This window comes from Mya arenaria, chromosome 5 (assembly GCF_026914265.1).
Source record: "Mya arenaria isolate MELC-2E11 chromosome 5, ASM2691426v1".
NCBI classification, from domain to species: Eukaryota; Metazoa; Mollusca; class Bivalvia; order Myida; family Myidae; genus Mya; species Mya arenaria.
In genome coordinates this window covers 10,770,255-10,795,743 of record NC_069126.1, presented here as the reverse complement: position 1 = coordinate 10,795,743, position 25,489 = coordinate 10,770,255, and the positions used below count along the sequence as shown (strand labels likewise).

At 40.0% G+C, this 25,489-nt stretch overlaps 1 protein-coding gene across 1 annotated transcript; it reads left to right on the top strand.

The window, feature by feature from the left end:
* Positions 1–11,067: 11,067 nt before the first annotated feature.
* On the top strand, positions 11,068–23,549 carry LOC128233821 (uncharacterized). Its single transcript, XM_052947680.1, has 9 exons — positions 11,068–11,153; positions 12,030–12,303; positions 12,535–12,729; positions 13,003–13,043; positions 14,613–14,631; positions 14,905–15,060; positions 15,558–15,680; positions 16,290–16,477; positions 17,046–23,549. The coding sequence occupies exons 2-9, from the start codon at positions 12,045–12,047 to the stop codon at positions 21,930–21,932; spliced, it is 5,868 nt and encodes a 1,955-aa protein (XP_052803640.1). The 5' UTR covers positions 11,068–11,153; positions 12,030–12,044; the 3' UTR covers positions 21,933–23,549.
* The last annotated feature ends 1,940 nt before the right edge of the window (positions 23,550–25,489 follow it).

Below are 25,489 nucleotides of genomic sequence, written 5' to 3'. Positions count from 1 at the left end.
CGTTATTTTATACACTAAAATGCAGCACAAAATGCCGTAAAATGGGGTTGGCAATCTCGAAGATATCTCAGCATCCCTACACGTGATCAGGCTGGGACCAATTTTACCATTGTAGGGGACGCTAAACCCTTCAAGATGCACCCCTTGGGGTGTGCGGGATGATAGTTTTTGACTGGTTTCAACAGCGTCAAAGTTACGCGCAAATTCGCGACATTTCGTACACAAAACGCGCTCCCATATAGCTACTAAGGGGGAGCTAATCTCGAAGGTATCTTCGGAACCAAGAGTGATAGGAGCTTGGTTCTGGTATTGAAATTTACGTCTCACCATACCCTACGTCACGCGCACGTCGGTGCATCGCTGGCGTTATTACGTCACAGTTTCATTCGCCTATAACGTTATTTTATACACTAAAATGCAGCACAAAATGCCCGTAAAATGGGGTCGGCAATCTCGAAGATATCTCAGCATCCCTACACGTGATCAGGCTGGGACCAATTTTACCATTGTAGGGGACGCTAAACCCTTCAAGATGCACCCCTTGGGGTGTGCGGGATGATAGTTTTTGACTGGTTTCAACAGCGTCAAAGTATGCGCAAATTCGCGACATTTCGTACACAAAACGCGCTCCCATATAGCTACTAAGGGGGAGCTAATCTCGAAGGTATCTTCGGAACCAAGAGTGATAGGAGCTTGGTTCTGGTATTGAAATTTACGTCTCACCATACCCTACGTCACGCGCACGTCGGTGCATCGCTGGCGTTATTACGTGACAGTTTCCATTCGCCTATAACGTTATTTTATACACTAAAATGCAGCACAAAATGCCCTAAAATGGGGTTGGCAATCTCGAAGATATCTCAGCATCCCTACACGTGATCAGGCTGGGACCAATTTTCCATTGTAGGGGACGCTAAAACCCTTCAAGATGCACCCCTTGGGGTGTGCGGGATGATAGTTTTTGACTGGTTTCAACAGCGTCAAAGTACGCGCAAATTCGCGACATTTCGTACACAAAACGCGCTCCCATATAGCTACTAAGGGGGAGCTAATCTCGAAGGTATCTTCGGAACCAAGAGTGATAGGAGCTTGGTTCTGGTATTGAAATTTACGTCTCACCATACCCTACGTCACGCGCACGTCGGTGCATCGCTGGCGTTATTACGTGACAGTTTCCATTCGCCTATAACGTTATTTTATACACTAAAAATGCAGCACAAAATGCCGTAAAATGGGGTTGGCAATCTCGAAGATATCTCAGCATCCCTACACGTGATCAGGCTGGGACCAATTTTACCATTGTAGGGGACGCTAAACCCTTCAAGATGCACCCCTTGGGGTGTGCGGGATGATAGTTTTTGACTGGTTTCAACAGCGTCAAAGTATTGCGCAAATTCGCGACATTTCGTACACAAAACGCGCTCCCATATAGCTACTAAGGGGGAGCTAATCTCGAAGGTATCTTCGGAACCAAGAGTGATAGGAGCTTGGTTCTGGTATTGAAATTTACGTCTCACCATACCCTACGTCACGCGCACGTCGGTGCATCGCTGGCGTTATTACGTCACAGTTTTCATTCGCCTATAACGTTATTTTATACACTAAAATGCAGCACAAAATGCCCTAAAATGGGGTCGGCAATCTCGAAGATATCTCAGCATCCCTACACGTGATCAGGCTGGGACCAATTTTACCTTGTAGGGGACGCTAAACCCTTCAAGATGCACCCCTTGGGGTGTGCGGGATGATAGTTTTTGACTGGTTTCAACAGCGTCAAAGTTTGCGCAAATTCGCGACATTTCGTACACAAAACGCGCTCCCATATAGCTACTAAGGGGGAGCTAATCTCGAAGGTATCTTCGGAACCAAGAGTGATAGGAGCTTGGTTCTGGTATTGAAATTTACGTCTCACCATACCCTACGTCACGCGCACGTCGGTGCATCGCTGGCGTTATTACGTCACAGTTTTCCATTCGCCTATAACGTTATTTTATACACTAAAATGCAGCACAAAATGCCCTAAAATGGGGTCGGCAATCTCGAAGATATCTCAGCATCCCTACACGTGATCAGGCTGGGACCAATTTTACCTTGTAGGGGACGCTAAACCCTTCAAGATGCACCCCTTGGGGTGTGCGGGATGATAGTTTTTGACTGGTTTCAACAGCGTCAAAGTATTGCGCAAATTCGCGACATTTCGTACACAAAACGCGCTCCCATATAGCTACTAAGGGGGAGCTAATCTCGAAGGTATCTTCGGAACCAAGAGTGATAGGAGCTTGGTTCTGGTATTGAAATTTACGTCTCACCATACCCTACGTCACGCGCACGTCGGTGCATCGCTGGCGTTATTACGTCACAGTTTCATTCGCCTATAACGTTATTTTATACACTAAAATGCAGCACAAAATGCCCTAAAATGGGGTCGGCAATCTCGAAGATATCTCAGCATCCCTACACTGTGATCAGGCTGGGACCAATTTTTACCTTGTAGGGGACGCTAAACCCTTCAAGATGCACCCCTTGGGGTGTGCGGGATGATAGTTTTTGACTGGTTTCAACAGCGTCAAAGTATTGCGCAAATTCGCGACATTTCGTACACAAAACGCGCTCCCATATAGCTACTAAGGGGGAGCTAATCTCGAAGGTATCTTCGGAACCAAGAGTGATAGGAGCTTGGTTCTGGTATTGAAATTTACGTCTCACCATACCCTACGTCACGCGCACGTCGGTGCATCGCTGGCGTTATTACGTCACAGTTTTCATTCGCCTATAACGTTATTTTATACACTAAAATGCAGCACAAAATGCCCTAAAATGGGGTTCGGCAATCTCGAAGATATCTCAGCATCCCTACACGTGATCAGGCTGGGACCAATTTTTACCATTGTAGGGGACGCTAAACCCTTCAAGATGCACCCTTGGGGTGTGCGGGATGATAGTTTTTGACTGGTTTCAACAGCGTCAAAGTTGCGCAAATTCGCGACATTTCGTACACAAAACGCGCTCCCATATAGCTACTAAGGGGGAGCTAATCTCGAAGGTATCTTCGGAACCAAGAGTGATAGGAGCTTGGTTCTGGTATTGAAATTTACGTCTCACCATACCCTACGTCACGCGCACGTCGGTGCATCGCTGGCGTTATTACGTCACAGTTTTCATTCGCCTATAACGTTATTTTATACACTAAAATGCAGCACAAAATGCCCTAAAATGGGGTCGGCAATCTCGAAGATATCTCAGCATCCCTACACGTGATCAGGCTGGGACTAATTTTACCTTGTAGGGGACGCTAAACCCTTCAAGATGCACCCCTTGGGGTGTGCGGGATGATAGTTTTTGACTGGTTTCAACAGCGTCAAAGTTTGCGCAAATTCGCGACATTTCGTACACAAAACGCGCTCCCATATAGCTACTAAGGGGGAGCTAATCTCGAAGGTATCTTCGGAACCAAGAGTGATAGGAGCTTGGTTCTGGTATTGAAATTTACGTCTCACCATACCCTACGTCACGCGCACGTCGGTGCATCGCTGGCGTTATTACGTCACAGTTTTCATTCGCCTATAACGTTATTTTATACACTAAAATGCAGCACAAAATGCCCTAAAATGGGGTCGGCAATCTCGAAGATATCTCAGCATCCCTACACGTGATCAGGCTGGGACCAATTTTACCTTGTAGGGGACGCTAAACCCTTCAAGATGCACCCTTGGGGTGTGCGGGATGATAGTTTTTGACTGGTTTCAACAGCGTCAAAGTTTGCGCAAATTCGCGACATTTCGTACACAAAACGCGCTCCCATATAGCTACTAAGGGGGAGCTAATCTCGAAGGTATCTTCGGAACCAAGAGTGATAGGAGCTTGGTTCTGGTATTGAAATTTACGTCTCACCATACCCTACGTCACGCGCACGTCGGTGCATCGCTGGCGTTATTACGTCACAGTTTTCATTCGCCTATAACGTTATTTTATACACTAAAATGCAGCACAAAATGCCCTAAAATGGGGTCGGCAATCTCGAAGATATCTCAGCATCCCTACACGTGATCAGGCTGGGACCAATTTTACCTTGTAGGGGACGCTAAACCCTTCAAGATGCACCCCTTGGGGTGTGCGGGATGATAGTTTTGACTGGTTTCAACAGCGTCAAAGTTTGCGCAAATTCGCGACATTTCGTACACAAAACGCGCTCCCATATAGCTACTAAGGGGGAGCTAATCTCGAAGGTATCTTCGGAACCAAGAGTGATAGGAGCTTGGTTCTGGTATTGAAATTTACGTCTCACCATACCCTACGTCACGCGCACGTCGGTGCATCGCTGGCGTTATTACGTGACCGTTTTCCATTCGCCTATAACGTTATTTTATACACTAAAATGCAGCACAAAATGCCCGTAAAATGGGGTTCGGCAATCTCGAAGATATCTCAGCATCCCTACACGTGATCAGGCTGGGACCAATTTTTCCATGTAGGGGACGCTAAACCCTTCAAGATGCACCCCTTGGGGTGTGCGGGATGATAGTTTTTGACTGGTTTCAACAGCGTCAAAGTACGCGCAAATTCGCGACATTTCGTACACAAAACGCGCTCCCATATAGCTACTAAGGGGGAGCTAATCTCGAAGGTATCTTCGGAACCAAGAGTGATAGGAGCTTGGTTCTGGTATTGAAATTTACGTCTCACCATACCCTACGTCACGCGCACGTCGGTGCATCGCTGGCGTTATTACGTGACCGTTTCCATTCGCCTATAACGTTATTTTATACACTAAAATGCAGCACAAAATGCCGTAAAATGGGGTTGGCAATCTCGAAGATATCTCAGCATCCCTACACGTGATCAGGCTGGGACCAATTTTTCCATGTAGGGGACGCTAAACCCTTCAAGATGCACCCCTTGGGGTGTGCGGGATGATAGTTTTTGACTGGTTTCAACAGCGTCAAAGTTACGCGCAAATTCGCGACATTTCGTACACAAAACGCGCTCCCATATAGCTACTAAGGGGGAGCTAATCTCGAAGGTATCTTCGGAACCAAGAGTGATAGGAGCTTGGTTCTGGTATTGAAATTTACGTCTCACCATACCCTACGTCACGCGCACGTCGGTGCATCGCTGGCGTTATTACGTCACAGTTTCATTCGCCTATAACGTTATTTTATACACTAAAATGCAGCACAAAATGCCGTAAAATGGGGTCGGCAATCTCGAAGATATCTCAGCATCCCTACACGTGATCAGGCTGGGACCAATTTTACCATTGTAGGGGACGCTAAACCCTTCAAGATGCACCCCTTGGGTGTGCGGGATGATAGTTTTTGACTGGTTTCAACAGCGTCAAAGTTACGCGCAAATTCGCGACATTTCGTACACAAAACGCGCTCCCATATAGCTACTAAGGGGGAGCTAATCTCGAAGGTATCTTCGGAACCAAGAGTGATAGGAGCTTGGTTCTGGTATTGAAATTTACGTCTCACCATACCCTACGTCACGCGCACGTCGGTGCATCGCTGGCGTTATTACGTCACGGTTTTCATTCGCCTATAACGTTATTTTATACACTAAAATGCAGCACAAAATGCCCGTAAAATGGGGTCGGCAATCTCGAAGATATCTCAGCATCCCTACACGTGATCAGGCTGGGACCAATTTTACCATGTAGGGGACGCTAAACCCTTCAAGATGCACCCCTTGGGGTGTGCGGGATGATAGTTTTTGACTGGTTTCAACAGCGTCAAAGTTACGCGCAAATTCGCGACATTTCGTACACAAAACGCGCTCCCATATAGCTACTAAGGGGGAGCTAATCTCGAAGGTATCTTCGGAACCAAGAGTGATAGGAGCTTGGTTCTGGTATTGAAATTTACGTCTCACCATACCCTACGTCACGCGCACGTCGGTGCATCGCTGGCGTTATTACGTCACAGTTTCATTCGCCTATAACGTTATTTTATACACTAAAATGCAGCACAAAATGCCGTAAAATGGGGTTGGCAATCTCGAAGATATCTCAGCATCCCTACACGTGATCAGGCTGGGACCAATTTTTCCATGTAGGGGACGCTAAACCCTTCAAGATGCACCCCTTGGGGTGTGCGGGATGATAGTTTTTGACTGGTTTCAACAGCGTCAAAGTACGCGCAAATTCGCGACATTTCGTACACAAAACGCGCTCCCATATAGCTACTAAGGGGGAGCTAATCTCGAAGGTATCTTCGGAACCAAGAGTGATAGGAGCTTGGTTCTGGTATTGAAATTTACGTCTCACCATACCCTACGTCACGCGCACGTCGGTGCATCGCTGGCGTTATTACGTGACCGTTTCCATTCGCCTATAACGTTATTTTATACACTAAAATGCAGCACAAAATGCCGTAAAATGGGGTTGGCAATCTCGAAGATATCTCAGCATCCTACACGTGATCAGGCTGGGACCAATTTTTCCATGTAGGGGACGCTAAACCCTTCAAGATGCACCCCTTGGGGTGTGCGGGATGATAGTTTTTGACTGGTTTCAACAGCGTCAAAGTTACGCGCAAATTCGCGACATTTCGTACACAAAACGCGCTCCCATATAGCTACTAAGGGGGAGCTAATCTCGAAGGTATCTTCGGAACCAAGAGTGATAGGAGCTTGGTTCTGGTATTGAAATTTACGTCTCACCATACCCTACGTCACGCGCACGTCGGTGCATCGCTGGCGTTATTACGTCACAGTTTTCATTCGCCTATAACGTTATTTTATACACTAAAATGCAGCACAAAATGCCGTAAAATGGGGTCGGCAATCTCGAAGATATCTCAGCATCCCTACACGTGATCAGGCTGGGACCAATTTTACCTTGTAGGGGACGCTAAACCCTTCAAGATGCACCCCTTGGGGTGTGCGGGATGATAGTTTTTGACTGGTTTCAACAGCGTCAAATTACGCGCAAATTCGCGACATTTCGTACACAAAACGCGCTCCCATATAGCTACTAAGGGGGAGCTAATCTCGAAGGTATCTTCGGAACCAAGAGTGATAGGAGCTTGGTTCTGGTATTGAAATTTACGTCTCACCATACCCTACGTCACGCGCACGTCGGTGCATCGCTGGCGTTATCGGGCATTTTATACACTAAAATGCAGCACAAAATGCCGTAAAATGGGGTTGGCAATCTCGAAGATATCTCAGCATCCCTACACGTGATCAGGCTGGGACCAATTTTTCCATGTAGGGGACGCTAAACCCTTCAAGATGCACCCCTTGGGGTGTGCGGGATGATAGTTTTTGACTGGTTTCAACAGCGTCAAAGTACGCGCAAATTCGCGACATTTCGTACACAAAACGCGCTCCCATATAGCTACTAAGGGGGAGCTAATCTCGAAGGTATCTTCGGAACCAAGAGTGATAGGAGCTTGGTTCTGGTATTGAAATTTACGTCTCACCATACCCTACGTCACGCGCACGTCGGTGCATCGCTGGCGTTATTACGTGACCGTTTCCATTCGCCTATAACGTTATTTTATACACTAAAATGCAGCACAAAATGCCGTAAAATGGGGTTGGCAATCTCGAAGATATCTCAGCATCCCTACACGTGATCAGGCTGGGACCAATTTTTACCATGTAGGGGACGCTAAACCCTTCAAGATGCACCCCTTGGGGTGTGCGGGATGATAGTTTTTGACTGGTTTCAACAGCGTCAAAGTTACGCGCAAATTCGCGACATTTCGTACACAAAACGCGCTCCCATATAGCTACTAAGGGGGAGCTAATCTCGAAGGTATCTTCGGAACCAAGAGTGATAGGAGCTTGGTTCTGGTATTGAAATTTACGTCTCACCATACCCTACGTCACGCGCACGTCGGTGCATCGCTGGCGTTATTACGTGACCGTTTCATTAGCCTATAACGTTATTTTATACACTAAAATGCAGCACAAAATGCCGTAAAATGGGGTTGGCAATCTCGAAGATATCTCAGCATCCCTACACGTGATCAGGCTGGGACCAATTTTCCATGTAGGGGACGCTAAACCCTTCAAGATGCACCCCTTGGGGTGTGCGGGATGATAGTTTTTGACTGGTTTCAACAGCGTCAAAGTTTGCGCAAATTCGCGACATTTCGTACACAAAACGCGCTCCCATATAGCTACTAAGGGGGAGCTAATCTCGAAGGTATCTTCGGAACCAAGAGTGATAGGAGCTTGGTTCTGGTATTGAAATTTACGTCTCACCATACCCTACGTCACGCGCACGTCGGTGCATCGCTGGCGTTATTACGTCACAGTTTTCATTCGCCTATAACGTTATTTATACACTAAAATGCAGCACAAAATGCCCTAAAATGGGGTCGGCAATCTCGAAGATATCTCAGCATCCCTACACGTGATCAGGCTGGGACCAATTTTACCTTGTAGGGGACGCTAAACCCTTCAAGATGCACCCCTTGGGGTGTGCGGGATGATAGTTTTTGACTGGTTTCAACAGCGTCAAAGTTTGCGCAAATTCGCGACATTTCGTACACAAAACGCGCTCCCATATAGCTACTAAGGGGGAGCTAATCTCGAAGGTATCTTCGGAACCAAGAGTGATAGGAGCTTGGTTCTGGTATTGAAATTTACGTCTCACCATACCCTACGTCACGCGCACGTCGGTGCATCGCTGGCGTTATTACGTCACAGTTTCATTCGCCTATAACGTTATTTTATACACTAAAATGCAGCACAAAATGCCCTAAAATGGGGTCGGCAATCTCGAAGATATCTCAGCATCCCTACACGTGATCAGGCTGGGACCAATTTTACCTTGTAGGGGACGCTAAACCCTTCAAGATGCACCCCTTGGGGTGTGCGGGATGATAGTTTTTGACTGGTTTCAACAGCGTCAAATTTGCGCAAATTCGCGACATTTCGTACACAAAACGCGCTCCCATATAGCTACTAAGGGGGAGCTAATCTCGAAGGTATCTTCGGAACCAAGAGTGATAGGAGCTTGGTTCTGGTATTGAAATTTACGTCTCACCATACCCTACGTCACGCGCACGTCGGTGCATCGCTGGCGTTATTACGTCACAGTTTTCATTCGCCTATAACGTTATTTTATACACTAAAATGCAGCACAAAATGCCCTAAAATGGGGTCGGCAATCTCGAAGATATCTCAGCATCCCTACACGTGATCAGGCTGGGACCAATTTTACCTTGTAGGGGACGCTAAACCCTTCAAGATGCACCCCTTGGGGTGTGCGGGATGATAGTTTTTGACTGGTTTCAACAGCGTCAAAGTTGCGCAAATTCGCGACATTTCGTACACAAAACGCGCTCCCATATAGCTACTAAGGGGGAGCTAATCTCGAAGGTATCTTCGGAACCAAGAGTGATAGGAGCTTGGTTCTGGTATTGAAATTTACGTCTCACCATACCCTACGTCACGCGCACGTCGGTGCATCGCTGGCGTTATTACGTCACAGTTTTCATTCGCCTATAACGTTATTTTATACACTAAAATGCAGCACAAAATGCCCTAAAATGGGGTCGGCAATCTCGAAGATATCTCAGCATCCCTACACGTGATCAGGCTGGGACCAATTTTACCTTGTAGGGGACGCTAAACCCTTCAAGATGCACCCCTGGGGTGTGCGGGATGATAGTTTTTGACTGGTTTCAACAGCGTCAAAGTTTGCGCAAATTCGCGACATTTCGTACACAAACGCGCTCCCATATAGCTACTAAGGGGAGCTAATCTCGAAGGTATCTTCGGAACCAAAAGTGATAGGAGCTTGGTTCTGGTATTGAAATTTACGTCTCACCATACCTACGTCACGCGCACGTCGTTGCATCGCTGGCGTTATTACGTCACAGTTTTCACTCGCCTATAACGTTATTTTATACACTAAAATGCAGCACAAAATGCCCTAAAATGGGGTCGGCAATCTCGAAGACATCTCAGCATCCCTACACGTGATCAGGCTGGGACCAATTTTACCTTGTAGGGGACGCTAAACCCTTCAGATGCACCCTTGGGGTGTGCGGGATGATAGTTTTTGACTGGTTTCACAGCGTCAAAGTTTGCGCAAATTCGCGACATTTCGTACACAAAACGCGCTCCCATATAGCTACTAAGGGGAGCTAATCTCGAAGGTATCTTCGGAACCAAGAGTGATAGGAGCGATTGAATATTATTTCACGAGTAACTCGTTTATAGGATTGAGTCGTCAGTGTTTTTTTTTTATTATGACTTTCGGATACAACAAGCACACATTTATCAAGCGTTGGGTAATATTGGTAAAGTAAAAAATATAATTATGATATAGATTACGTCACAATGGCAAACACGTAACATACTATAGCGACAAACAAACATTTGACCCTTTTTAAATCTGCTTTTCAAATAACATGTGATTAAGAACCATTTATCGTATCTTGGTAACCGTGAATCGGTACAAAAAAAAACCCCGAAGCTCCCTGGCCACTCCGTATGATGCCGTCTCACCATTTATTGCAATTTAGTATCAGCTATCAGTAAAACGTTACTCTTCCTTGTAGGCACGTCTCTATGGTTCATAATTTTTGTCCGCCTTTCTACAGTTCATATAGCTAAATATGATTCAAATCAATATTTTAATTTTGCGAAACAAGCCCAGTATTCGTATTCTTGATAAGCTTTCGGTCCCGAATACATGGCAGGCATTTTAAAGAGTCTTTCATTGGTTTATTGGCACTCTGCATGTGAAGTTGTCATAACTGCTCATCGATCAAAGTTGTTATTTTAAGAAGAAGAATTATAGATGTGAAAACAAAATGCCTGCAGCTGGAAAGATTTACAAAATCCAATTGCACGGACAGGTCCTACATTTTAATAGTGTTTTGTAGCCTTAAACAGTGAAAGCGAAAGTACAAACGGCCAAAATGTACTGCGATTTGTTAAAATAATGTATCATGTTTTTAAAACATGACTTTAAAAACTAAGTTAAGATGTATAATATAATTTAATATAAATAAATATTTAGAAGTATGCAATGAAATGAATAAAAATTTAGCTCGTTTCTTTTTCTGATTTCGAAACCATCTAATTTAAATATTCACCTCTTCTACGGGTTTCTTTCGTTTATGATGGCGATTTTGTTTTCCTTACATTGCGTATGATTTTCGGCTTATACTTCAACATTTGATCAGGTAATTATATTCTATATCATGTAAAAAAATATATGGAACCTAATGGCAATGACATTTACCATATAGTTTCACAATCAAGCGTGTGTTTTCGAAATTCGAAAACGAAATAGGTCAACTTTCACATTCGCTTTTCGAAATGCGTGTGTTGCCCTGTATGTTAGTTAATTTAAGGTTAGTGAGTATTGTACAGAAGTTCTTGATACATTGAATTTTATATTAAGCGTCACGTTCGATATCTGTTCTTGTGGGTTGCATTTTTATTGTGTTATGTCATGAAACATTTTGGAAAATCAAAATGGCCTTCGGCATCATGGAGTCTTGCGCTCCGCGTCACGTGACTTCAAATTCTGAAATCGAGGCTGTGCTGTGATGTGTACTTTTCTCATATTTCCGTTATATAAAATGCCATCCATTTTAAACATTTTTTTTTCATAATATTTTTGCTTGTCAGTGCGTTTATGACATAAATAATCAGCAAAAAAAATAAAAATTATTATATTTAATGTGTGTAGGTTTTGAGAAAATAAAACTGAAAGTGAAAGTAGGTGGAACTTGAAAGTGAAACTGAAACAATTTTCATTAAGGATGATATTATATACAACTATGTCCTTTCATTAACTTAAGGTGTTATTTATATTAAAAGGACCTTGATGGTATTATCTAGAAGTAAATAATGTAGATTTGATTGATTCAGTAAATAAAAGTGATAAAACCTTTCAGTATTTAATCATTTATGCTGGCATATTGTAGCTGTGTATATTTTTATATTAATGACTGAATTTTGTGTTTATTTTCAGAAATTTAATAATTTTATTTCATTTCATCAGTCATGATTCCATCAAATGAGATATTGATGCTTATTTGTTTTATGTTTAGAATCCAAAGTCAACAATGTCGATTGAAGAAGGCCGAATTACGAGTCGTGCCACCCCAACGAGCAAGGGGGAAAAGACTCGCTACATTCGGCCTGTAGAAAGACAGAGAATGCGCCCATGGTTGATTGAGGCCTTGGAGAAGGATGATGTTCCCGGACTTACTTGGCAAACTAGAAACCAGGGCATCTTCAGAATCTCTTGGAAACATGCTGCCAACCAATGTTTCCATATGCAAAATGACACAAACCTGTTTGAAAGATGGGCAATACATACAGGTGTGAAATACTTAATGAAGAATATGTTAACTTTTACTAGATCCACAAGATTGTAATATATTCATTAACTTAAAAGAAATCATAATTCTGTCTGAATTGAATCTTAACTTTTCCAGTCAGTAGTCAGTTTTATTTGGTCAACCAAGTGTAAATACTGTTTATGTTACAAAGAAAAATGATTAAAGGGCTTGTAGGGTAATAAAATTTATTTATAGATTTAATATGTTACAGGTCGTCATGATGACAGTGATCATAAACGCTGGAAGGCAAACTTCAGATGTGCACTCAACAGTTTACCTGATGTGATGGAGCTAAAAGATCATGGGGTGAAGAAAGGGAGTAATGCCTTCAAAGTGTATAAGTTTCTTGATGAGAAAGAAACAAAGGCCAACCGTGAAAACAAGGCTCTGGCTAAGATTAAGAAAGGTACATGTACTAGTAAATGTTAGAATGTGACCTTATTATAGCTTTGAAGAAAAGACTAAATATCTTTCTGCAATTATTTTGAAAGAATGACTTAGTCATATTTAAGTGTGGCATGTTTTATTGCATTTAATATTAAATAATGGAGGAGTTCTATGAAAATAGTAAATGTGCTTAATTTTCCCAGTATTATTAAATATCTTGAAAGTTTATTTTAATACAATTTTGTTTGTATTTTTACTTAAAAGTTGAATATGATCATTTTCTTAATTCCAGAAACAACGTTCACTTCTGTGCCGGACAGACACACATATTTGGTAAATATTGTATATGATTAATTTATTTATGATACTCAAAGATATTTTTATTGCTCCTCTTGGAAAGTAAAAATGTCTACTGATATCATCCTGCATTGGAAATATCAATTTTGTACAAAGCATACATTTTAAAGTATTTTTAGATGCAAGTACGAAAAAATGTATTCACATATAGTTTGCTTTGAAAACCTCTTAACTTTTTCATTACACATTATTTTATGTCATGATTTATCACATTCTTATGATACACTGTCAGGTCATACTGTAATGCACTTGCAGAACAAAATATGTCATTGGAAAAATATGTTTTCGAGACAATTAAAAAATGTGCTTAATTCTATCAGCTTGATGACTTCCAGAAAATAAGAGAATAGAATAAATAATTAATTTCTTCCTTCCAAAATAGTAATATTTCTTTGCCTTTGATAATTACTACAAATTAATTGATCACTTGTTGTAAGTTTCCTTTTGGCATTTCACCCTCATGGAGTTGCTTCTTTGCATTCAGTTTCACTCACATACTGTGGTTTCACTTACTTTGTCATTATTGCCTGATGTAAAATTTCTAAAAAAAAAAAAAAAATTTTTTTTTCTTATAAATTCTGGGGGATTTTTATCTCCCGCCGGGATACCGGGGGATGGATCGAAATTCTGGGGGATTTTTTCCCCAGCCAGGGGATATGGCATGTATGACAAAGTATTCATCATATAAATTACCCTTGGCCATGAATACAGTTTCAAGTGTTTCATTGTAATTATTTTCTAGTTAAGTTTTGATGATGGAATTTCCTGAATTTTATAACTATATTCAAAATAGTATCATTATTCACATTTTTTTTTGTTTTTAAACAAATGAAATGAAGATGTTTCTTTGTACTTTAATAAAAGTGCTTTTCTGACTTGAGACTGTTAGTATACATGGCTCCTGGTAATTGCATAAAATACTTTTTCCAACCTCAACATCATTCAATCACATATAGTTTTTACTCTACCTGAATGAAAAAATAATACTTATCCCCAAATGTTCAGTTATCTCTGGAATTTTCATTCTACTATTAGGATTTCAGGTGCTTGACCGTTCATTTAATTAATTATTTTTGAGTTATTAACTAAAGTACATTTTTTAGTTAAACATATTTATTTGGGTAAATTCACATATGAACAACAAGTACAATAAAGAATAAGGGATAGGAAAACAAGTTTGGCAAACATTTTTTTCTTCTTGTATAACTTTCTTAAAAATATTAAGCAATGGTGTGTTTCAAGTTCAACGTATACATATGATAAGAGAGCACATATTGATAAATTGTAATCAGTATATAATTTTAAAACAAGCCATGCCTGTATTTGCCGAAAAAAGTGGAGAAAGGAGTCAAATATTTGCTATATTTGGAGCTAGGGTGTCTTTCCCAAAGTGAAAGGAACCCCCCCCCCTCCCCTGACATAATTAGGCTAACATTGTTCAGCAATACAGTTTATATGTAAAATTTAAACCTATATTACAAATATGTGGTATTGCAATTGTAATATTTATTAACATTATGTAATTTTAATTATTTTCTATTTCAGAAGTCCAGTGAGTCAGGAGGTAAGTAAAGTGTTCAAGGTGTTCAAACATCTCACAAGTTCTGCTTTAAATTCTGCTATAATCTTGGATTATGATGATATAACTATGAATTATAAATACATGTGTGACTAGTTTTTGAAATGTTTGTATTCTTTTAAAATCAAATTAACAATAAGTACATTCTACCTTTAAACAAAAAACTCTCTAAGCAGGTAAGGATCTGAAGTCAGCTAAATAACATCTTTCTCAGCATACAGCTTGTTTGTGTGTAAATGAAAATTACCATGTTTTTAGACGAAGCATCCAGTGCTGTGGGTGGTATCCCGAACCTTTCCTGCCTTGTGCCAGCCTCGTCTGATGAGATGTTGGTTGATGCAGGCGGAGACGATGATGCGGGAAGTCTTGATCACCTTCAGGAAATACTTACTGCTGCAACAGCATCGCTTGCTGGTGAGTTAAGCTCAATTGTGAAGACACCAATAGTATGATATGAATCAGTCTTGAAACCGTTTTCAGAGTAGAAACTAGAAACCAGAAAAGAGTATGTTTCCTTGTTGGGCTTGAACCAAAGACCTCTTGGGTGAGAGGGGAACACTTTAACCATAAGACCACTCTCACCCTAAGAGCTGGTGAATTCAATAGTTCTCCACTTATGTTAATCTTACTACTGTGAATTAGTTGATTTTTGTGGTGATCTTAGCGCTAAAATTGAAATGCTAAATTTGCAATCAGTAATAGTATTTTTAATACAAAGCTTACAATGGTGCAAATAGAATGCCTTAGTCTTTAAATAATTTATAGGATATATTCTAATGCAGTTTTTTAAGTCTTAATTTGACAATTAAACACATACCACTATGTATTCTAGAACCAATAAATGTAATCATACTAAAAAACAACAAATATAATCCACACATTTATTTATCTATATTTTCACTATATTACAGAGGGCATAGATGCCTCTGCCCTGGAGCAAATCTCCATCGAACAGCTGAGCCGCATGGGCGAGGTTTCGAAGATGAAGCTTGACATTCGAGACTCCGAACAGAGTGAACCATCTGAGCCAATGTGTAAGTGTGATGTCATATAGCTCTAGAATTTGAGATACAGTTCAATAACTTTCTTTTGAAACATTTTACAATTTAACAAAGAAAAAGTCCAGTCAAATTAACTTTAGTTAATAATCTCTAGATGCCTTAAAAGAATAACAGCTTATGAAATATCATCTTTTATCAATAGTATGTATGATATCTGTCTTCAATTTATAGCCATAGTGTCTTTGATATGTCTGTCCCATCTAAGATCCACACATTATCAATTATCCTAACCTATCATATACATTTCCTGCCGACATGTTACTGTGCAGCAGGTGTCAATAGGTGTTTACCTCCTGTGTTCAGCTATTCCAGGACTAAACATATATGGCGTTAATCCACTCTTATTCCTTCAGATGTGTACCTGCGCAGCTGGTGTCAGCAGGTTTTTCCCTCCTGTTATTAACTATTCCAACAATATATCTGTATGTCTTATATCACCTATAAGTCAATATTTCTTGTAGACGTGTACCTGTGCAGCTGGTGTCAGCAGGGTTTTTGGTTCTGTTATAAACTATTCCAACAATATATCTGTATGTCATATACATGTATCACCTTTTATCTATATTTCAATATTTTTTGCAGATGTATACCTGTGCAGCTGGTGTAAGAAGGTGTTTCCCTCTCGTGTTGAGCTATTTCAACATTTCCTGGTTGAGCACCAGGAGCGGCTCCTTGCAAGGGAGGAGTACCATCAGGAGGGTTCCAATCTTCAGCGTGAGATTGAAGACCTCGAGAAAAAGGTGTTTAACTTCACAAGGGAAAAATTCAAGGTATGAAAACCATTAATGAAGTTTTTGGGATTACACAGTGTTTGTCTAGTCTTTTATTATTTTTAAAACGTCTTAGTTATAGACTGATATAAAGTTTTTGTGAATGTTGTCTAACTGTGCCCTGTCTTATCAAATTTGGGTGGGACTTAACATATATTTGCCAATTTAACAATTGACGGAGAACAAAATAAGTTTTTGGACTAGTTCCAAGTGCAATCATTGAAATAAGACTTCTAGGTGAACAAGACCAAATTCAAACATTAGTGTTTGGAATAAAACTAATTACCTTGGCAGAAAGAAAAAAAAATACAGTGCAGGGCTTGTGGCTTTTGCTTACCTGATGTCCACTGAAAGAGGATCATTTGACAGTGATATATATTGGTATTGGTTCTACAATGCATTGATTACTTCTAAGTTGGCTGGATTTTTTTTATAACAGGCTGTGTGTAAAACTTCAGACTCTTTTATGGTGTCAAATTCATTAAAAAGTGTGAGGTGATGCTGATATTATAATTAAGCATGTATTTCTTACTATATCTAATGTAAATCGGTCTTTCTGGTATTGCAGTCCAAGGACTCTGGCGAGGTGATAGAAGATGGGCAGGTGGTAGACATAAGTACGACCCACATTATGACCAGCCAGGACGTCTACATAGAGGACCAGGCCCTCGACCTGACTGTCACCCCAGCCCATGTCCCCACTGTCATCAGGCAAGAAGTTGCCCTTGACCTGTCATCTGGGGCCATTGGCAAAAAGCATAAGTTCATTGTAACTGCCAGTCCCAGTAAGGGACAAACAAAAGTGATTGCGAAAAAACGAAGGTCTGGAGCTCTTGATATGGACTATATAAAAAAGTTTGATGAATTTGGAATGGTCGGAAAGGCTCAGACGAAGAGACAGCTATCACTGGTGACCAAGAAGAAGGAGGAAAAAGAGAAGATGAAGAAATCAGAAGGAGGGAAAAAAGATGTGGATCCTGCTTCTCAACATTCGATGGAAGATATAGCTCATGCTGAGATACTGATAAGTCTTAAAAGTGCCGCAAATGAGGATGAAGAAACTGATGATGCTGAGGAAGATGCTGGAGATACGGACGAGGATAGTGAGAAAGGGGAAAAGACACAAGCTGCAAAAGGAGTTAAAAGGGCTAGAGCTGACGATGATGATGAGGAGGACGAAGATGAAGATGATGCGGCTAAAGCTTTCAGATGTGGTATTTGTTCCAATACATTTTCTGATGCAGCTACACTGTATGCCCATGTTACAGAGCACAAGAATGAATATAAATGTGGAATATGTAACGAAGTCTATGATGATAAAGACAACTATGTTCAACATCTTGTGACTCATGTTCCTTCAGCTGAACTATTGCAGGAGGCAAATAAAAGCCCACCCAAAGAACACAAATGTAACTTTTGTGAAAAAGCATTTCCATCTGCTAAAAAACTTGAGAAACACAAAACTGAACATTATACAATCATAGCCATGAAGACTAAAGGTGACAAAGTAGCTATGGTTGTTCATCCAAAACAAGGCAATGATGAGGCAGACACAAGAGTGGCGTTAATTCACCAAAAACAAGCTAATGATGTGCCGGAAACAAAAACAAATCCTGCAGGAGAAATCGAAAAAGAAGCAGTAGTAAAAAAAAAGTCTGTACCTGTTGACGGTAACCAAGATGTCTACATTGTATATTCTTCTGAGGGTGGGGATAAAGTGTGTGAGGTAGTAACAGCACCAAGTGAAACTTCAAGTGAACATGAAGGAATGGAGGTAGAGAAAAATGCTGATACTGATTCGGTTGATGGAATGCAAGCAAAGATCGAGCTCAGTAAGGCTGGATCTAAAGAGATCAATGAAGGTACAAATCGGAAGGCTGTTAAAGAAGAAAAGTCTCAAGAGCAAACCAAGGGTAATGTTTGCAAAGATGGACAAAATGGTGAATCTCAGCTACCGGCTTTTTCGGAGATTGTGAAAGATGTAGATGAGTTCTTCATTAAAGAAACGAAACCTCAATTGAAGAAGGATGTTAAGGAGGAACCTGTTGGGGAAGATCCAGAAGATGAAATAGAAAGCAAAGGTGAGGAGACTAGAAATGAGGAAGAGTTGATGGAAATAATAATAACAAATCGAGAAGAAACCGTTGAAGAGATTTCTGAATATGAATTCAAATGCATTATTTGTAAAGAAGAACATGACACCCAACAAAAGCTTAATGAACATATGAAACTGCATTCAATATTTGAGCTGGCAAATGCAAAAGGCTCAATAGAAGGAAAAGAGAAAACCAGCACTGAAGGGGAGAAGAAGTCAAAGGTGTTCATATGCAAATTGTGTGGATCAAACTTCAATCAGTTCACAGATTTGAAGAAACATGTAGCAAGTCACTTAGAGAAGTCAAAGAAGAGGGAAGTCAAAGAGGGAGGTCTGAAAGAAACTGTACCAAGAGCTAAAAGAGGAAGACCACCAATTCGAAAAGTTCCAGGAATGAAAGAAGGAAATGAAACAGGACGTACTGCAACTTCAAAGCAAAAAGCTAAGACAGATCAAGCAATTAGTGAGAAGCTACAAGGTGGTACTAGCATTCTAGCTGCTGCTCTCAAGAAAGGGCCAAAGTTTCAACTATCTCCTGCCCTATTTGAGAAAAATAAAGGAGCTGTAGAAAAGGTTGATGAAAGGGGTGATGCTAAGCCAAAAATATCCGAAATTAAGAAAAAACTTGAAGCTCCTCCAAAACCTGCTATAGTTTCTGATACAAGTGAACCTGAGAAAGAATCATTTGTTGAGACAAAATCCTCCAATAGTACAGAGATAGTGACTGAGCAGAATGAAGTTAAAGTCAATGATTTAAAGGAAAAGAAAGAAGATGAAAGTTTTGCATCAAAGTTGCTCGTTCAAGGGGTAACTTCATACCTTCAAAACAAAGATGGCACAATCACTCAGGAGCAGAAAATTGAATTTGTCCCTACACCAATAGCTAGTATGCCTATGCCAGCTGTTGTTACTCAAAACATAAGTAGTATCACAGCAACTAACCCACCAGCCAAATCTCCACAAGCTGCTAATATTCCAGTCATTAACCCAGCAGTTATTTCAAACCTTGTAACTATGGGTAATATCACAAGTATTGGGAACCAGGCAATAAACATTGCAGGAAAGGTTGCTCCGGTCAATCAACTTGGTCCAGTTAGAATTATGACAGCAAGTGATATTAAAAATGCAGCACCACAGCAAGTTATCTTCTTGAAACAAGGAACCCCGCTTCCGGTGCAACTAGCCACCCAGTTGAGTGCTTTACAACAGAGCGTTATGACCGCCCCACAGATGCCAACCTTGCAGCAAGTAAGCCTTCCTGTTACTCATTTTGGCGGACTTCAGCCAACTGCAATCTCAATTCCTCAGCTGACCCAAGTCCAGCAGACAACGATATCCATTCCCCAGCAGACAGCTGTTCCTGCAACTGTTATGCAGTCAGCTGTTCCAAAAACTGGTGCTACAAAGCCAGTATGGACACAATATGGATGGAAATCTCAAAAATCTCAGGCTGGTACTGCACCAACAGTGAAGCAAATGATATCCGCTCAGAAGTCTGCTGCAATGAAAACAGGCCAAGGTCACAAAACACCAACTGTTCTTCCAGTATCATTTGTAAAATCTCTTGGCACTGCTACAGGCAATATCACCATAGCTAGTGTGGCACCTGTTTCATCTCCCAAACCCGCAGTAACGATCCCACCCAAAATTACAATCCCATTGTCAGCTTTGCAGGTGCTCCCAGCTGCTTCTGTGGCAACAAATGAAACTACAGCCTCTACAACAGTTAATCCAGTAATTGCTGAACACACTGATGCAAACTCAAAGGTGAATCCCCAGGTACAAAGTAACCTTCTGAACATGGTACTGGCAAGAATGGGACAGGCTGGATCAAACGTTTCTGTTATTACTACAGCAGCTACTTCTGTGGCTGCTTCTATCAGTTCAACAGGTCCTACAATTACTGCTGTAAGCTCAGAGGCTTTTAAAACAGCTGTTGGTGGGAAGTCATTGTTGACGGCTTCTGTGTTGGCAGGTTCTTCTGACGGTAAAGCTACTGGGCAGTTCACAAAGGAGGAGTTGCTTCAGCAAGCGAAATCACTGCAGTTAAAAGACGGTCTGTTTCTGTTCTGTAGTAGGTGTAAGCAAGCCTTGACATCACTGGAAGAAATGTCGGCTCATGTTTGCAATGCAAACAAGGTCACAAGTCAAACTCCCAGTCCATTGAGTGGAATCAACCTAACCAATGTTCCCTCGACCACTTCTGAACCAGCCCAGAAGGTGCAGAAAACATTGACAACAGATGATGTTGCAGCGGCAAGAAATTCAGCCCCCTTGAAGTCTGGAATGACTGGTACAGCTGTAGCTGCAAGTAGTCTTCTTACAAGTCAGCAGAGCAATGTTGGATATGGAAAGAATAGCAGATGTCAGCATTGTGTTGGTGATCCAGTCTCTGTAGGGTTTCATCAACTGATTGCTCACAATAACGAGTGCAAGATCTGTTATGCCAGATTGAAGAAAGTGGAAGTCTATCAGCATGCAAATATCCATTGTATGAACGTCATGAGGAATTGTATTCAGTGCTTAACATGTAAGGACATTTTTGTAGCCATGGACTTGTATAATGATCACAAAGACCACTGTGACAAAAATGCTGAGTATACAACAGTAAATCACCCACTTGTTAAGTGTCAGGGGTGCTCTCTTCATTTGAAGAGCACAAATATTGTACTGTGGCATGTGAAGAAGTCTCATATTCAGCGTGTGTGGTATTCGTGCAGCATTTGCGACAAGACTTTCCAATTCTGGAAAGATGTAAAATCATCCGTCATGGAACACATGCAGCTTGAAAATGGTGGCAATCCACCTGATATTAGCTTCTGTCACTTTTGTAACCTTGTGTTTAAGGACACCACAGATAGGGTAGCCCATGAAAAAACCCAGGAACATACGAAGAATTATTTCATGAAAGTTAAAAATCTCGGAACTGTAATTGTGTCTGGAAAGTCCCAAGGTATCGTATTTCCAACATCTGCAGACGAGCATCTTAGAATAGCTGATAAGCCTGAAGCCATGAATGAAATTGTTGATGACATTTGTTGCAGGGAATGTAGTTTGCGCTTTAAGTCCTTGTTTCAGCTGAGACAACATAGGGTAATAAGACATGGGGAGGTCATGAAGGGTCGTCCCAAACTTCCTCCGGTTTTGAACACATGTGAAGCATGTAGAAAGACTTTTTTAGTGCCATATAGGTTGAAAAAACACCAGGAGGTGTGTCACAAATATATTCAGAGTAAATTTGGTGGTGCTAGCACAAACAATAAACAATCGGGAGTTGAAATTGTGACCAGTAAGACAAGTGCCACAGAAGTTTGTGATGATGAGGAAAGAGTGGAAACACAAGATATTGAAAACAGCTAAACATTTGAATGATTTTTAAGAGAATTTATAGGTACTGTATTGATATTGTAAATAGTAAAGACTGAAAACTTTTTTGAAAGTTTATCAAAATTTATTGCTGTAATAGTTGCATTGAACATACATAAACGGGTACTAGTAAAATATTTCAAATTTAACATAATATACAACAGTGTACCTGTATTACTGCAGGTTTTCAATTGGAATATTATAACAGCTTTAAATAGTGCTTCAACATTGATGCTTTAAGGCTATGTATTAGTATACATATGAAGTGCTGTAAATACTGATTTTTGTGTCACCTGTGTAACAGGGTAGACCCATGGGGATCATGTTGTCCATCCTCATCTGTGTCAGTGACTTTGCTCTTAAAGAACCCATTTTGACTTAGACATTTTTTCTTCAATCATGGCAAAACTTGGTAGCGATGCTTATTGGCATAATATCTCAACTGAGTTTGATTACCAGTCAGATTGCCATTGACAAAATGATTGGCATATTACCGATAGGCGACACACCTGATTCATGACATTCTAGATTAGCCTCTTGATGGGTGTATATTACATACAGAGCAGGCATGTGGAAATGTATTCAACTTATCTTGGAATGTAGTAGTTCATATTCATTTGTTTGTCTTCATTAACCAGAACTTAACCATTGCATAAACCATTTATTGGGAAACTACTATATGACTTTATTCTAACTGTAACATTGCTTTTATTGTGGTTTGTTGTCTTTTTATGTTTTAACTTAATGTATTTGTTAGTTATATTCTCGTATGAAACTTAATCACTGTTGTGTGTAATAAACATTAGAGATAATTTTTTAGAAGTGCTTACCCGGTACTGTTATAAAGACTTAAAAGTGTGCAGAAAAATAAGTGCTCAAAACATTTTTAGTGAATATTTAAGTATGTTTCTTTGAATTGTTACCATGATAAAATATTACTGATTGCCTGACTCCAAGTTGATGGTTATGTAAACAAAAATACTGGCACTGTCCTACGTCATTTTTCAAAACCGTTGCCCCAATCCATTTATGGCTTGTATATACTCATATATTTTAGCATCAACATATTAAATATAATGCAATGTCATGACATTTTTGTATAAAAATTTTGCAATGCCGACATTGTGATCATACTAAGTTATAGTGAAAATATATTTGTGTTAAATTTGGGGCTTCCTCAATTGCAAGTTACCATCTATTGTGCACTGATTAAAAAAATAAACTTTTATGAACATAGTACATAGTTTATATGTAAAATGTGCCCATTGCTTGTAGAAAATGCGTAATGTAGACTGATGCGCTTCACAGCTAATCAGATGTATCGATTTTCCAAAGCGTGTAAAAATTGATCAATGTCAAAAAAATGTCATTTTCCAATTTAAATATGTATCTAGATTAAAATACATTTAACACTGTAGGAGGGCCTTTCATCTTCATTACTTGTTAATGTTTTAATTGTTAAGCCTGGACTAACTCAACATTTTAGTTAGATTGTTGTCTCATATGATCATAAAATGTATACCAAATCTTTGCAGCTATATGTATATTTGTTATTGTATGATTAAAATATATGTATGTTATGTCAATGCATGTAAAATAATACATAAACTACTCCCAATAATTCAGTTCTTGTTTCTGGATGGAAAGACTACAGAAGAATAGTTACAACTGAAAAAGCTTTCAGCTTTTTTCTGTTTGAATATTTTTGTGCTACTGTTTAAAATATTGCCAAAGAAATATTGAAATAGACAGATACACTCATAAACATGATAGCATTGGTAATCTGAAACCCAATAAAACAAGTCAATAGTGTTTAATAAGTATTTCGCAAAACTAGAAGAGTAAGTCTATGTCAACACTATTGTGTGTATATGACAGTAGATATATTCAGGATAGCCCATGTACATTAAGACTTTTCCAATGGCGCCCTTGTGGTAACACAGTATTGGATAAAGAAATTAAAACAATTTTTAACAGAGTCTCAAATAAAAAAAGAATGCACTCTGCATGTAATTGTTCTATAAATGCAGTTGTACTATATGTACACTGGGAATTTGAAAACCACTGACTCAAATTAATTGAAATTATTCAGGTTTATTTAAGCGACTTCTTACCAAGTTTCATTAAAAATTAGAAAGTGGAGCCAATCATCTTCCAGGGCTCTCGTGAGGGGGCGAAGTGGTCGCCTAAAATTCCCAGACTTCGCCCATTTGTATCATCAAAGCGACATTGACTTCGCCGAAAATTTTAGCACATTGTAAATCTGTCAATCAGCGAGTATTTGGCCAATGTCCCATTAGTCAAAACATCACAATAAGCCATTCATACAAATTGTTAATCTCCTAATCCGATAATTGGGCCGTGTCATCCAATTACCAAAGCATCGCCAGTAGGCGGAGCTATTGAAAGTTAACCAATCAGAATGTACATTCAGAAGATCCTGATCAAATGATGTAAGTTCGTTAAAATGAGATAGAATTGGAGACATAATTATGAAAATCGTGTCAAGCATTAATTTAAGTTAAGTAATTGATATATGTATTGAACAAACAATGCAAGACAAATAAACGTTGTTGCTTTTGAAGCAGACGGTCATAGCCATCTCGGGCCATTGGCAAGTAGGCGCTAAGAAAATCAATAACATGACGTATCACCAAATATTTGATTGGTTTTAGTGAAATGTTCATGTAAAAAATTATTTGTAAACACAAAATAATATTTATTTTTTTGCTTTATGTAGAGTTTACTTACAGTAATTTTCTCCTGTCACAGTAACGATGTCAAAAAAAATCGGCGAGATCGCCATTTTGTCAGAACAATTTTCCGAGTTAATTTTTCAACTTCCCATTATGTATTGGTAAATTTTTCATCAAGGACACTGATTTAAATGTTATTTGGTTCTTAAATCTCAGCATATTTAAAATTATTTAGCCAGAGACAAGTAAATAACAGCACAGCTGAATGTGACATTCGTACCCTATCCCGAACGTACCAAAACAAGATTCGTCCCCCTACTTTATTGACAGTTCATTTATGAGGTCATTATGATTATTTCAAATCCTTAGATGTATTTTTTTGGTTCATTTTAGATGCTATTTGGAGATAAACTATGTGACATTGACAAATACACTTTTGCTGAGCCAAAAATGATACATTATGTTATGAACATTTTATATAGTTATAGCAATCAATTTGAATGTGAATATAAACTGAGGTGTGTGGTATGACATAGTTTTTGTAGCAGGTGTTATGAAAAGTATCACTTCTCCCTAAAGTCTCCCCACTTCTCCCTAAATTGACTGAAGGGAGAAGTCACTTCTCCCAAAATTTTCAGCCTAGTGAGAGCCCTGATCTTCAGTGGTCACAGTACAAGACTACAACAGCAGCCTTTTGGAGAGAATGTAGATGATTATTTAGGTTGTTTGCCCTGTCAAACAAGGGACATAACTCGACAATTAAAATACCCAGAGTTATGGACCTTGATATGCTTGTTTATAATGTCTCTGTTAACATGTACAACTACAACTCACACACCAAGTTTCATTTGAATA